The 12,443-nt window shown below is 52.0% G+C and overlaps 1 protein-coding gene across 4 annotated transcripts in view; it reads left to right on the top strand.

Annotated features, from left to right (window-relative positions):
• The window catches only part of CENPT (centromere protein T), a 19,608-nt gene extending 7,172 nt beyond the window's left edge, over positions 1-12,436 (top strand). Inside the window, exons 2-16 of one of the 4 annotated variants that reach the window (XM_034940468.2) lie at positions 5,003-5,123; positions 5,366-5,489; positions 6,559-6,909; positions 8,049-8,139; positions 8,279-8,366; positions 8,486-8,582; positions 8,704-8,840; positions 8,982-9,018; positions 9,236-9,378; positions 10,046-10,204; positions 10,506-10,829; positions 11,078-11,171; positions 11,750-11,926; positions 12,015-12,119; positions 12,203-12,436. In XM_034940468.2, coding sequence (XP_034796359.1) covers positions 6,800-6,909; positions 8,049-8,139; positions 8,279-8,366; positions 8,486-8,582; positions 8,704-8,840; positions 8,982-9,018; positions 9,236-9,378; positions 10,046-10,204; positions 10,506-10,829; positions 11,078-11,171; positions 11,750-11,926; positions 12,015-12,119; positions 12,203-12,326 — 1,686 coding nt within the window. In that variant the 5' untranslated portion in view covers positions 5,003-5,123; positions 5,366-5,489; positions 6,559-6,799 and the 3' untranslated portion in view covers positions 12,327-12,436. Of the gene's footprint in view, positions 1-3,097; positions 5,124-5,360; positions 5,490-6,558; positions 6,910-8,048; positions 8,140-8,278; positions 8,367-8,485; positions 8,583-8,703; positions 8,841-8,981; positions 9,019-9,235; positions 9,379-10,045; positions 10,205-10,505; positions 10,830-11,077; positions 11,172-11,749; positions 11,927-12,014; positions 12,120-12,202 lie in introns of those variants that run through there. The other 3 variants (XM_055100347.2, XM_063597663.1, XM_055100346.2) reach the window with 3 other exon arrangements.
• The last annotated feature ends 7 nt before the right edge of the window (positions 12,437-12,443 follow it).

Genomic DNA, 12,443 nt, shown 5'->3' with positions numbered 1-12,443 from the left:
CCCAGTACCCAATAGTTATCTTTTCTGTTCCTCTCCCTCCTCCCACCCCCCGCAATTAGACCCCAGTGTCTGTTGTTGCCTTCTTTGTGTTCATGAGTTCTCATCATTTAACTCACACTTGTGAGAATATGTGGTATTTGGTTTTCTGTTCCTGCATTAGTTTGCTAAGGATAATGGCCCCCAGCTCCATGCCTTTTCCCACAAAAGACATGATCATGGTCACCTCCCAATTTTTCTTGTCCTTTTTTCTCTCCTGATAGCAGATCACAGGCATGAAATGGAAACCTAATATACATTATTTCTTTTTTTTCTTTTTTTCTTTTGAGATGGAGTCTCACTCTGTTGCCCAGGCTGGAGGGCAGTGGCGCGATCTCGGCTCACTGCAAGCTCTGCCTCCCGGGTTTACGCCATTCTCCTGCCTCAGCCTCCCAAGTAGCTGGGACTACAAGCGCCCGCCACCGCGCCCGGCTAATTTTTTTTTGTATTTTTAGTAAAGACGGGGTTTCACCGTGTTAGCCAGGATGGTCTCGATCTCCTGACTTCGTGATCCGCCCGCCTCGGCCTCCCAAAGTGCTGGGATTACAGGCGTGAGCCACCGCGCCCGGCCTCTAATGTACATTATTTCTAATTATAGTATTTGACATAAAAACAAAATGGGGCCGGTGTAGCCCCTGGTAAAAGATATGCATTCATTTGGGTGAATCATTTATACAACGGTATAAACATGAACACACATATTACATTTTTACTTATGTATTTATTTATTTGAGATGGAGTTTCGTTCTCATTGTTGAGGCTGCAGTGCAGTGGTGCGATCTCGGCTTACTGCAACCTCCACCTCCCAGGTTCAAGAGATTCTCCTGCCTAAGCCTCCCAAGTAGCTGGGATTACAGGCGCCGGGCACCACACCCAGCTAATTTTGTGTACTTTTAGTAGAGACAGGGTTTCGCCATGTTGGGCTGGCTGGTCTCCCACTCCTGACCTCAGGTGATCCACCCACCTCGGCCTCCCAAAGTGCTGGGATTATAGGTGTGAGCTACCGTGCCCAGCCTATTTATTTATTTATTTATTTTTATTTTTCTTAGACGATGTCTCACTCTGTTGCCCAGGCTGGCGTGTAGTGGTGCAATCTTGGCTCACTGCAACATCCGCCTCCTGGGTTCAAGCAATTCTTCTGCCTTAGCCTCCCAGGTAACTGGGATTACAGGTGTGCACGACCACACCCAGCTAATTTTTTTTTTTTTTTTTTTTTTTTTTGAGGTGGAGTTTTGTTCTTGGTCAGGCTGGAGTGAAGTGGCACGATCTAGGCTCACTGCAACCTCCACTTCAGGGTTCAAGCAATTCTCCTGCCTCAGCCTCCCAAGAGCTGGTATTATAGGTGCCCACCACCATACCCGGCTAATTTTTGTATTTTTGTAGAGCGGGGTTTTCCTCATGTTGGCCAGGTTGGTCGCAAACTCCTGACCTCATGCAATCCACCCATCTCAGCCTCCCAAAGTGCTGGGATTACAGGCGTGAGCCACCGCACCCGACCTAATTTTTGTATTTTTAGAAGAGATGGAGTTTCAACATGTTGGGCAGGCTAGTCTGGAACTTCTGACCTCAGGTGATCCGGCCACCTTGGCCTCCTAAAGTGCTGGGATTACAAGTGTGAGCCACTGCACCCGGCCAATATTACATGCTTAAATTTTTTTTTTTTTTTTTTTTTGAGACAGAGTCTTGCACTCACACTGTGGCCAGGGCTGGAGTGCAGTGGCACAATCTCGGTTCACTGTAATCTCTGCCTCCCGAGTTCACACGATTTTCCTGCCTCAGCCTCCTGAGTAGGTGGAATTACAGGCCCACACCACTACACCCGACTAATTTTTTGTATTTTTCATAGAGACAGGGTTTCACTATGTTGGCCAGACTGGCCTTGACCTCCTGACCTCATGATCCACCCACCTCAGCCTCCCAAAGTGCTAGAATTACAGGTGTGAGCCACCGCGCCTGGCCATTTTTTTTTCTTCTTTTTTTTTTTGAGACGGAGTCTCGCTCTGTCACCCAGGCTGGAATGCAATGGCACGATGATCTCGGCTCACAGCAATCTCCATCTCCCGGGTTCAAGCCATTCTCCTGCCTCAGCCTCCCGAGTAGCTGGGACTACAGGCATGAACCACCATGCCTGGCTAATTTTTGTGTTTTTAGTAAAGATGGGGTTTCACCGCGTTGTCCAGGCTGGTCTCGAACTCCTGACCTCAGGTGATCAGCCTGCCTCGGCCTCCCAAAGTGCTGGGATTACAGGCATGAACCACCGTGCCTGGCCATGTTTAAATACGTGTGCAATAGAGATAAAATTCAGCAAAAGATCATTGTAACTGTTATGGTTCAAACTCTACCTGTCTCAGGACTCACCTTGCTAAAAAAATGTCGAGAGGCCAAATTGATGTAATTTCTTTATGCACAGAATATTGAAAATTATGCCCAATGAAACTCTAATTTCCAGTACATAAAATCACCTGTCATCTACACTTAATCTTCTACCTCAAAGCATATCTGGAATACATGGCTTTCTCCCCACCTCCACGATCCAGCTCACTCTCTGTCTTAATCACCCCTGGAGAAAGGCAAGAACCTCATCACATGTCTCCCTGCCTTCAATCTTGCCTCTCCTGCAATCTGTTCTTCACATGACTGCCAAAGAAAATCTGATATGTCATACCTCTGCTTAAATTCCTCCACTGGCTTCCTATTCCATTTAGAATAATGTCCAGATTCTTTCCCAGAGCCTGCAAGACCCCGTATTAGTCTAGCCCTGTCATTCTCTTTCGCTCCTCCCTGCCTCACTTCATCCCAGTATTTTTTTTAAACAAGTAATTATAACGTTTAATTATGTGAACAAACAGAATACTACTGTACGAAGAATGAAGCTCATGGTTTGTTTGTTTGTTTGTTTGTTTTTGAGACAGAGTCTCACTCTGTCACCCAGGCTGGAGTGCAATCTTGGCTGACTGCAACCTTCACCCTCCAAGTTCAAGCGATTCTCCTGCCTCAGCCTCCCGAGTAGCTGGGATTACAGGCACCTGCCATCGTGCCCGGCTAATTTTTTGTATTTTTAGTAGAGACAGGGTTTCACCATCTTGGCCAGGCTGGTCTTGAACTCCTGACCTTGTGATCCACCTGCCTCGGCCTCCCAAGTGCTGGGATTACAGGTGTGAGCCACTGCGCCCAGCCAAAGTTCATGTTTTAATCTTTTTTGAAACATGTTTGACCAGCCTGGGCAACATGGTGAAACCCCGCCTGTACGTAAAATACAATAATTAGCTGGGCATGGTGACTCACTCCGGTAATCCCAACTACTCAGAAGGCTGAGGTGGGAGGATGGCTTGAGTCCAGAAGGTTGAGATCTTCAGTGACCTGTGATCCCACCATTGCACTCCAGCACGGGTGACAGAGCGAGACCCTGTCTCAAAAAAAAAAGAAAAAAAAAAGGCCAGGCACGGTGGCTCACGCCTGTAATCCCAGCACTTTGGGAGGCTGAGGCGGAGGATCACCTGAGGTTAGGAGTTGGAGACCAGCCTGGCCAACATAGCGAAACCTCGTCTCTACTAAAAATACAAAAAATTTCGTAGTGGCTCACGCCTGTAATCCCAACACTTTGGGAGGCCGAGGCGGGCAGATCACAAGGTCAGGAGATCGAGACCATCCTGGCTAACACGGTGAAACCCCGTCTCTACTAAAAATACAAAAAATTAGACGGGCGTGGTAGTGGGCGCCTGTACTCCCAGCTACTTGGGAGGCTGAGGCAGGAGAATGGCGTGAACCTTTGGGAGGCTGAGGCAGGCGGATCACCTGAGGTCGGGAGTTCAAGACCAGCCTGACCAACATGGAGAAACCCCATCTTTACTAAAAATACAAAATCAGCCATGCGTGGTGGCACATGCCTGTAATCCCAGCTACTCGAGAGGCTCAGAAGGCGGAGGTTGCGGTGAGCTGAGATCACGCCATTGCACTCCAGCCTGGGCAACAAGAGCAAAACTCTGTCTCAAAAAAAGAAAAAAAAAATACAAAAAATTAGCCGGACTTGGCGGTGGGCACCTGTAATCCTAGCTACTTGGGAGGCTGAGGCAGGGAGAATTGCTTGAACCCAGGAGGCAGAGGTTGCAGTGAGCTGAGATCGCACCACTACACTCCAGCCTGGGCAACAAAGCGAGACTCCATCTCAAAAAAAAAAAAAGATGTTTGTTTTTTTCCATATTATTCAATAGTTCAAGGTTTTACTAGTAAATGAATAAATAATTTAAAACTGCAGGCTGGGGCCGGGTGTAGTGGCTCACGCCTGTAATCCCAGCACTTTGGGAGGCTGAGGTGGGCGGATCATGAGGTCAGGAGGTCAAGACCATCTTGGCCAACATGGTGAAACCCCGTCTCTACTAAAAATACAAAAAATTAGCCAGGTGTGGTGGTGGGCACCTGTAATCCCAGCTACTTGGGAGGCTGAGGCAGGGAGAATTGCTTGAAACCGGGAGGCAGAGGTTGCAGTGAGCTGAGATTGTGCCACTGCACTCCATCCCGGGCAACAAAGTGAGACTCCATCTCAAAAAACAAAAAACAAAAACAAAAACAAAACTGCAGACCAGGCGCCATGGCTCACGCCTGTAATCCCAGCACTTTGGGAGGCTGAGGCAGGCGGATCATGAGGAGTTCGAGACCAGCATGACCAAAATGGTGAAACCCCGTCTCTATACAAAAATTAGCTGGGCGTGGTGGTGCCAGCCTGTAATCCCAGCTGCTCAGGAGGCTGAGGCAGGAGAACATCTCAAAAAAAAAAAAACAAAAACAAAAACAAAACTGCATTTAGGTAGTAACCATGGAAATATGTCTGCAAAAGGATAGCAAATTGAGTCAGATAACACAGATATCAGATCTAAATGACAAGGAATATTGATAGCTTTTTCTCTACAGTTCTCTTATTTTGAGAAGCAAGAATCTAATTTTTGCTTAATTTTTTTTTTTTTCCGAGATGGAGTCTTGCTTAGTCGCCCAAGCTGGAGTAGTGTGGCTCGATCTCAGCTCTGCAACCTCTGCCTCCCAGGGTTCAAGCAATTCTCCTGCCTCAGTTTCCAGAGTAGCTGGAATTATAGGTGAGTGCCACTACACCCGGCTAATTTTTGTGTTTTTAGTAGAGACAGGTTTAACCATGTTGGCCAGACTGGTCTTGAACTCCTGACCTCAAGTGATCCGCCCGCCTCAGCCTCCCAAAGTGCTGGGATTACAGGCATGAGCCACCATGCCTGGACTTCTTGGCTCAGCTTTTTTAACACAAGCACAAATATGCCCATGCCTGTCTCAGGTATCTGATAATTTACACTTGATCTCAGTGCAGATTCTGGGATAGTGAACTCCACGGAAGACTCAGAAACCAAGTTCTAATTCAGTTGCCATGAAAACTTAAGGTGAGAGGATTGTCAACCAGTGAAAAATACGGAGGAAAACACTAACAGAATATGGTAAGCATCTCTAGCATTAAAAATTTTTATTGGCCGGGCGCAGTGGCTCACACCTGTAATCCCAGCACTTTGGGAGGCCGAGGCAGGCGGATCACTTGAGGTCAGGAGTTTGACACCAGCCTGACCAACATGGAGAAACCCTGTCTCTACTTAAAATACAAAATTAGCTGGGTGTCGTGGTGCATGCCTGTAATCCCAGCTACTCGGGAGGCTGAGGCAGGAGAATCGCTTGAACCTAGGAGGTGGAGGTTGCGGTGAGCCGAGATTGTGCCATTGCACTCCAGCCTGGGCAACAAGAGCAAAACTCTGTCTCCAAAAAAACCCCAATTTTTATTTATTTATTTTGCTAGATGTGGTGGTAATGGGGAAAACATTAATAGAACTTTTGAGAGCCGGAATTCATCTCAAAATTGCTCATGTTTGGAGATCATAATAACATCAGTGCTGGATCACAAACAGCCTATTAGCCTTGGAGCCTGCTTCCTGGTCTCTTCTGATAGAGATAGGCCCTATAGACAGATTTGCAAAGCAGATCTTTTAAAAATGCTTTTATTATTTTTTGAGACAAGGTCTCTCTCTGTTGCCCAGGCTGGAGTGCGATCACGACTCACTTAAGTCTTGAACTCCTGGGCTCAAGCAATGCTCCTGCCTCAGCCTCCCCATTATCTGGGACTACAGGCACGCACCACCATGCCTGAATAATTTATTTTTATTTTTTGTAGAGACCAGGGGGCGGGGGTCTCACTGTGTTGCCCAGGCTGCTCTCGAACTCCTGAGCTCAAGCTATCCTCCCGCCTCGGTGTCCTAAAGTATGGAATTACAGGCGTGAACCACCGCCTAGCCTGCAAATGCAAATCTAACCAGGTCATATGTAGGATAAAAATCTTTTTCCTGGCCCAAGTGTCTCTCCTCATCTTCGGAGAGAGAGATGGGAATGAGAGAGCCTTCTAATAATAGCAGTTGCTAGTTACAGTGCCCTGGCTTATCGTGTGTTAGACTCTGAGTTAAACATCAACTCCTTGAATCATTACAAGCTCCTTATCAGGTGGGTATCAACCTCAATTTACAGATGAAGAAGCCAAGACTTGGGCTGCTTGCATTACATTAACCGAGGTTTACCCGCAGCGAGGCTGCCTCCAAAGCATCCGGAGTTTGCAACCATCACTGTCCACCCCGCGAGCTGCAATAGTGCGACAACTACAATTCCCGTGGGGCTGTGCGGGAGCATCGCGAGAGTTACCTTAACTGTGGCGGCGGGAAGGCGGACCCTGCAGCTGGCTGGGCGGTTAGGAGGGTCCGGGGCCGAGACGATGGCTGACGACAACCCTGACAGCGACTCCACGCCGCGCACGCTGCTGCGACGCGTGCTGGATACAGCGGACCCGCGCACCCCGCGGCGACCCCGGAGTGCTCGGGCTGGGTATGTGAGGGGGCTCTCCGAGTACTTGAGCAACTAGAGGGACCGGGGAGTGGGGTCTGGGTGGAACCCAGCGTCGACTCTGTTCGAAGAGGAAAACTGAGTCTCATAGAGGAGCAGGGCCTGGGACTCTGAGAACTGGTTCCTTTGCTCTAGCCGGGCCCGGGCCAGCTGTTTGTGCCCCTGCCCCCAGGGCTCCAGGCAGCCAGCCCTCGGGACCACAGAGCCTGACTGATCCCGAGTCTCTGGGGGCTCGGCCACTGGAGATGGAGGATAGGGGCTCAGAATCTCACCTTCTGCTCTGTTCTCTAGGCAGCTTTCCCCAGACCAGCCAGGGTGTGCCTAGGCATTTGCCCTGAACTTCTGCGTCCCGAGGGTTCCCACTGTTCCTGCTGATTGTTTTACTGTCCTTGTAGCTCCCAGCTGGGAAATGGGAAAGGAGCTAGAGGACAGCCTGGGCAGAAGTTGGGAGGCAGCAACTGGAAGATGCTTTGCTAAGGAGCAGGGAATTTGGCCTGAGTCAGTGGGAGTGGCAGTGGGTGAGGGCTGTGGTGAGCTCATGGTGCAGAGGATGCATACGTTGACATCTGCCAGACTGGGACAGTGGAGTTTCTTTATAGGGAATGAGAAGCCATTCATTATAGGTTTTACACCCATGAGGTAGGAGCTGCGCCCTGGGAACACTTATGTGGCTCTGGAATCTGAGAGGGACTGGACTGGAGAGACTAAGGTGTCTGGGGTACCAAGTTCTTAAAAGATTTTAAAATACTTTAATATCCATCATGGATTGTTACTTTCATGTCTGGGGTGGATGCTTTTCCAATTGCCCCTCTTGTCTGTGTGGCTAACCCCTACTTATCCTTTGTGATTCTGCTGAAGTCACCTCTGCGAAGCCTTTCCCAGCCCCTCCTGGTTGGTTCACTCATATGCCCTCTCTATTCCCATACCCCAGGGGTCTTCTTCGGTCCACACTGCTGGTGACATAGGGCTGGGAACAGGGGCGATGGTAGGGGCAAGTGGTTTCTGGGTCCCTAGCCCTGAGGGAAAAAGGCTCCAGACCAAGACCCCTGATGAAGGCATGTCTCTATATTCTCTATCCCTCCTCACCGTAATTCTCGGCATAATTGCTGGTCTTTACACAGAGCCCGGAGAGCCCTGCTTGAAACGGCTTCCTCCAGGAGGTTGAGTGGCCAAACAAGGACGATAGCCAGAGGGCGTTCCCATGGAGCCAGGGTAAGTACCCAGCCCACTGACCCCAAAGGGCCCTGGCTGCCTCGGGGAGGGGGGTTGAGGTCTAGCTCTGCTCTGGAGCCCACCTTGAGGAAATCTCAAGGCAGACGGACAGACTGGTTGCTTGGTGCTTTGCCGATAGTCTATTGGCAGATCGGCCCATATTCAGGCCAGTGGGCACTTGGAGGAACAGACACCTCGGACGCTGCTGAAGAACATCCTACTAACTGGTAAGTGAGCGCTGGCCTGCTGGTCAGAGTTAGGTACCAGTCCAACCCCAGTCTTGTGGTATCTTTTATTCAGGGTGGCCTATTCTGTCAGCCCCACCCTCTCCTTGGTGTTTCTGCAGCCCCAGAATCTTCCATCCTGATGCCTGAGTCGGTAGTGAAGCCAGTGCCAGCACGGCAGGCGGTCCAACCCTCCAGACAAGAGAGCAGTTGCGGCAGGTACACAGAACTCCCCCACCTTGGATTGTGCTATGGGCAGCTTAGTCCGGGAGTTTCTTGGGGGTTGCAAAAGCCAGAATTGGACTTCCTGGCCTGTCTGAGATAAGCTCCATTCTTATAGCCTGGAGCTGCAACTTCCTGAGCTCGAGCCCCCCACAACCCTGGCTCCAGGTCTGCTGGCCCCTGGCAGGAGGAAACAGAGGCTGAGACTGTCAATGTTTCAGCAGGGAGTGGACCAGGGGCTGTCTCTCTCCCAAGGTGAGGCCCTGGACACCACTTTTGCTACCCTCTCCCTCCTGTCCTCTGGAGAGGCTGAGGAGTCCTGAGAGAGGGCCCTCACAGGCCTGGATCACTTACCATGGTTTTCTTCTTTTACATTCTCTTGCCGGTTGCTGACAGAGCCTCAAGGGAATGCTGATGCCTCTTCCCTCACCAGGTGCTGTTCTGGGTGTTTCCTGTTCTGGGAGTGGGTGGAGGAGAGACTTGGGGAGGGAGGTGCTGCCTGGGATGGAATCTGCCCATACTACTTCCTACCAGTTTTAGCCTCACAGCATCTGTTCTAAGAGATGAGAGCCCCAGGGCAGATGGAGGGATCTGTGGGCAAACTGGGTCTCAGGTACCTGACTTTCCTCTGTGCCTCCCCACCTCACCAGATCCCTCAACCTGACCTTTGCCACACCTCTTCAGCCACAGTCAGTGCAGAGGCCTGGCTTGGCCCGCAGACCTCCAGCCCGCCGAGCTGTAGACGTGGGTGCCTTTTTGCGGGATCTGCGAGATACTTCCCTGGCTCCTCCAAGTAAGGTTGGGTTTTCCCCTGCTGGCCTTTGGGGAAAGCTCTCCCCGCTATGACAGATAGGAGGTGATGCTGAGTCAGGGTTGCACCCCTCTCGGTGGGGTCAAGGACAGCGAGCAACTCTGGTCAGTGGGTCTACAAGGAATTTCTGCTTGCTTTCTACAGGGGGCCTCTTTCCTTGGTCCCTCGGTGTCTCCCAGGGCCCCATATCCTTAGACTATAGGGCTGGAGGTTGTAAAGGGGTGTGGTGTGGTGGCCAAAACTTGTTGAGAGGGGCCAGGTTTCAGGATCAGCTGGCCAATTCAAACTGACCTGGGAGCCTGATTGCAGAAAACAAGTTCACCAGAGTAAGAAGAGGGTTTGGGAAGACGGAGCAGAACAAGCAGCGAAGAGGTATTTTAAGTGGGCAGCTGGTGGGCGGGCAGCTATAGGGGCCTGGGACTGCCAGGCAGAGGAACAGGAAGGTAAGCAAGGAGGGCTGTAGGCGATAAGGCCTCGCGTGCTAGGTCGTCTTCTTTCTCTGAAGGCCACTCAGGGCGGACCCATGCAGCCCACTGTCCAGGCCCTGGCAACGCTGAGTAGCAGCCGGTGGGCCTGGAATACGCTGAGAGCCAGCTGGCCCCTGATCTCCAGATGACAGCCTCAGAACCTGTTACTACTCTGCCCACAGACATTGTGTTGGAGGACACCCAGCCGTTCTCTCAGCCCATGGTTGGCTCCCCCCATGTGTATCACTCCCTGCCCTGCACGCCTCACACTGGGGCTGAAGACGCTGAGCAGGCTGCCGGTCGCAAGACACAGAGCAGTGGGCCTGGGCTGCAGAAGAATAGTGAGTGTGTGGCACTGGTGGCCTGGAGCCAAATTTAGCTTGGGTGAGAGTTGACAATGGTAGTTTTCCTTCCTCAAGCCCCTCTGTGCCCCTAGAGCACCCTGGCTGTGGCTGCCTCCTTCATCCAAGAGCAGAGTCCATGTTGGGCCAGGAGACTTCAGATCCATGTCCTGGTGCTGCCTCTGGCTTTGTCTTTCCTCAGTGGGCAGGACTGGGTCTGCTAGTCCATCTTTACCCTTCTCTGAGCTATGCAGCCTTGGCCTGCTGCGTCTCCAGCCTGTATTCTCTCCCCTTCACTCAGGCCCTGGGAAACCAGCCCAGTTTCTGGCAGGAGAGGCAGAGGAGGGCGATGCCTTTGCTCTGGGCTTCCTGAGCACCAGCAGTGGTGTCTCTGGAGAAGATGAAGTAGAGCCCTTACACGGTGGAGTTGAAGAGGCAGAGAAAAAGATGGAAGAAGAAGGTGTGAGTATGAGTGAAATGGAGGCAACAGGAGCACAAGGACCCAGCAGGGTAGAAGAGGCCGAGGGACACACAGAGGTGACAGAAGCAGAGGGATCCCAGGGGACTGCTGAGGCTGACGGGCCAGGAGCATCTTCAGGGGATGAGGATGCCTCTGGCAGGGCAGGTAAGAGGCCCAGTGCAGGGAGTGACTGGTGACAGCTGTGTTCAGGCCCTAGCACACAGAAAGGCCTTGCCTGGGTTGTGTTTCCGGGCACTGGTGGTGGTAGGGGGTCAGGGAGACACTGAGGGGCACCTGCTTGGCTGGAGCTAGGTGGGGCCCACCAGAAACAGGACAGAAATACTGTGGCTGTGCTAGCCTGGGTGAGATGGTCAGGCCTGGGATCCCTGTGACCCCACCCTTCTTCTTTGTAGCAAGTCCAGAGTCGGCCTCCAGCACCCCTGAGTCTCTCCAGGCCAGGCGACATCATCAGTTTATTGAGCCAGCCCCAGCGCCTGGTGCTGCAGTGTAAGATCCCACAACCCCATTCCTCTGGGCCTCTTGGGAAGGGAGCATTGGGTATGCTGTGTACATAGGGTCCTCCCCCTTCCTACGGGTATGCAGATGATTACCCAGCAGGGCAGCTTCAGCTGGGCTGGGGAGAGCTCACCAAGAGCACCCCTGCCATCCTGGTGCCTGCCTCCACGGCTTAGAGGAGCCTGGGTGAGGGGAAAGTATGTGGTTGGTTTGTAGTCAGAAAAGGCTTCCTGGAAGACGATTAGCAGAATCGGGAAAGGCAGCAGTAGAGTAAGGAGAGAGACTGTCCATTCTAAGGCCTGGAGTCATGGACCCAAGCAGGTACCAATATAGATAATAAGCCTGAACCAGGATGTCGAGTCGACTGTGGAGGGACAGAGCCCCAGGGAAAGACTGGCCTCTATGTGGCCCCCTGATCCAACTGCCCCTCAGCAGGTGGTCAGGGCTGCTGGTCCTGGCTGGCCAAGGGCCACGTGGTCCCCAGCCTCAGCAGAAGCCAGCAAGACTTGCTCTTGAATAAGAGCCTCCTTGAGGCAAGTTCAGCCCCCTCTGTCCACTGTTGCCCTCAGCTTATCTTCAGAGCCTGCAGAGCCTCTGTTGGTCAGGCATCCCCCTAGGCCCCGGACCACCGGCCCCAGGCCCCGGCAAGATCCCCACAAGGCTGGACTGAGCCACTATGTGAAACTCTTTAGCTTCTATGCCAAGATGCCCATGGAGAGGAAGGCTCTTGAGATGGTGGAGAAGTGGTGAGTCCTGGGCACGTGGGGTAGGGAGAGGAACCCCTCGGGTCATGATCAGACTGTTCAGCCTGCTCTATCCCCACCTTCTTGACAGCCTAGATAAATATTTCCAGCATCTTTGTGATGATCTGGAGGTATTTGCTGCTCATGCTGGCCGCAAGACTGTGAAGCCAGAGGACCTGGAGCTGCTGATGCGGCGGTGAGAAGGCGGAAGGTGTAGGGGTGCTGGCTGGGGGAGTTCTGGTGCTGATTCTGCCTGTCCCTTCTCTTCCTCCACTGCAGGCAGGGCCTGGTCACTGACCAAGTCTCACTGCACGTGCTAGTGGAGCGGCACCTGCCCCTGGAGTACCGGCAGCTGCTCATCCCCTGCGCATACAGTGGCAACTCTGTCTTCCCTGCCCAGTAGTGGCCAGGCTTCAACACTTTCCCTGTCCCCACCTGGGGCCTCTTGCCCCCACATATTTCTCCAGGTCTCCTCCCCACCCCCCCAGCATCAATAAAGTGTCATAAACAGAATATTCTG

The sequence above is a fragment of the Pan paniscus genome, chromosome 18, assembly GCF_029289425.2.
Source record: "Pan paniscus chromosome 18, NHGRI_mPanPan1-v2.0_pri, whole genome shotgun sequence".
Lineage (NCBI taxonomy): Eukaryota > Metazoa > Chordata > Mammalia > Primates > Hominidae > Pan > Pan paniscus.
The sequence above is the reverse complement of the archived record's forward strand: the minus strand, read 5'-3'. Positions and strand labels throughout refer to the sequence as shown.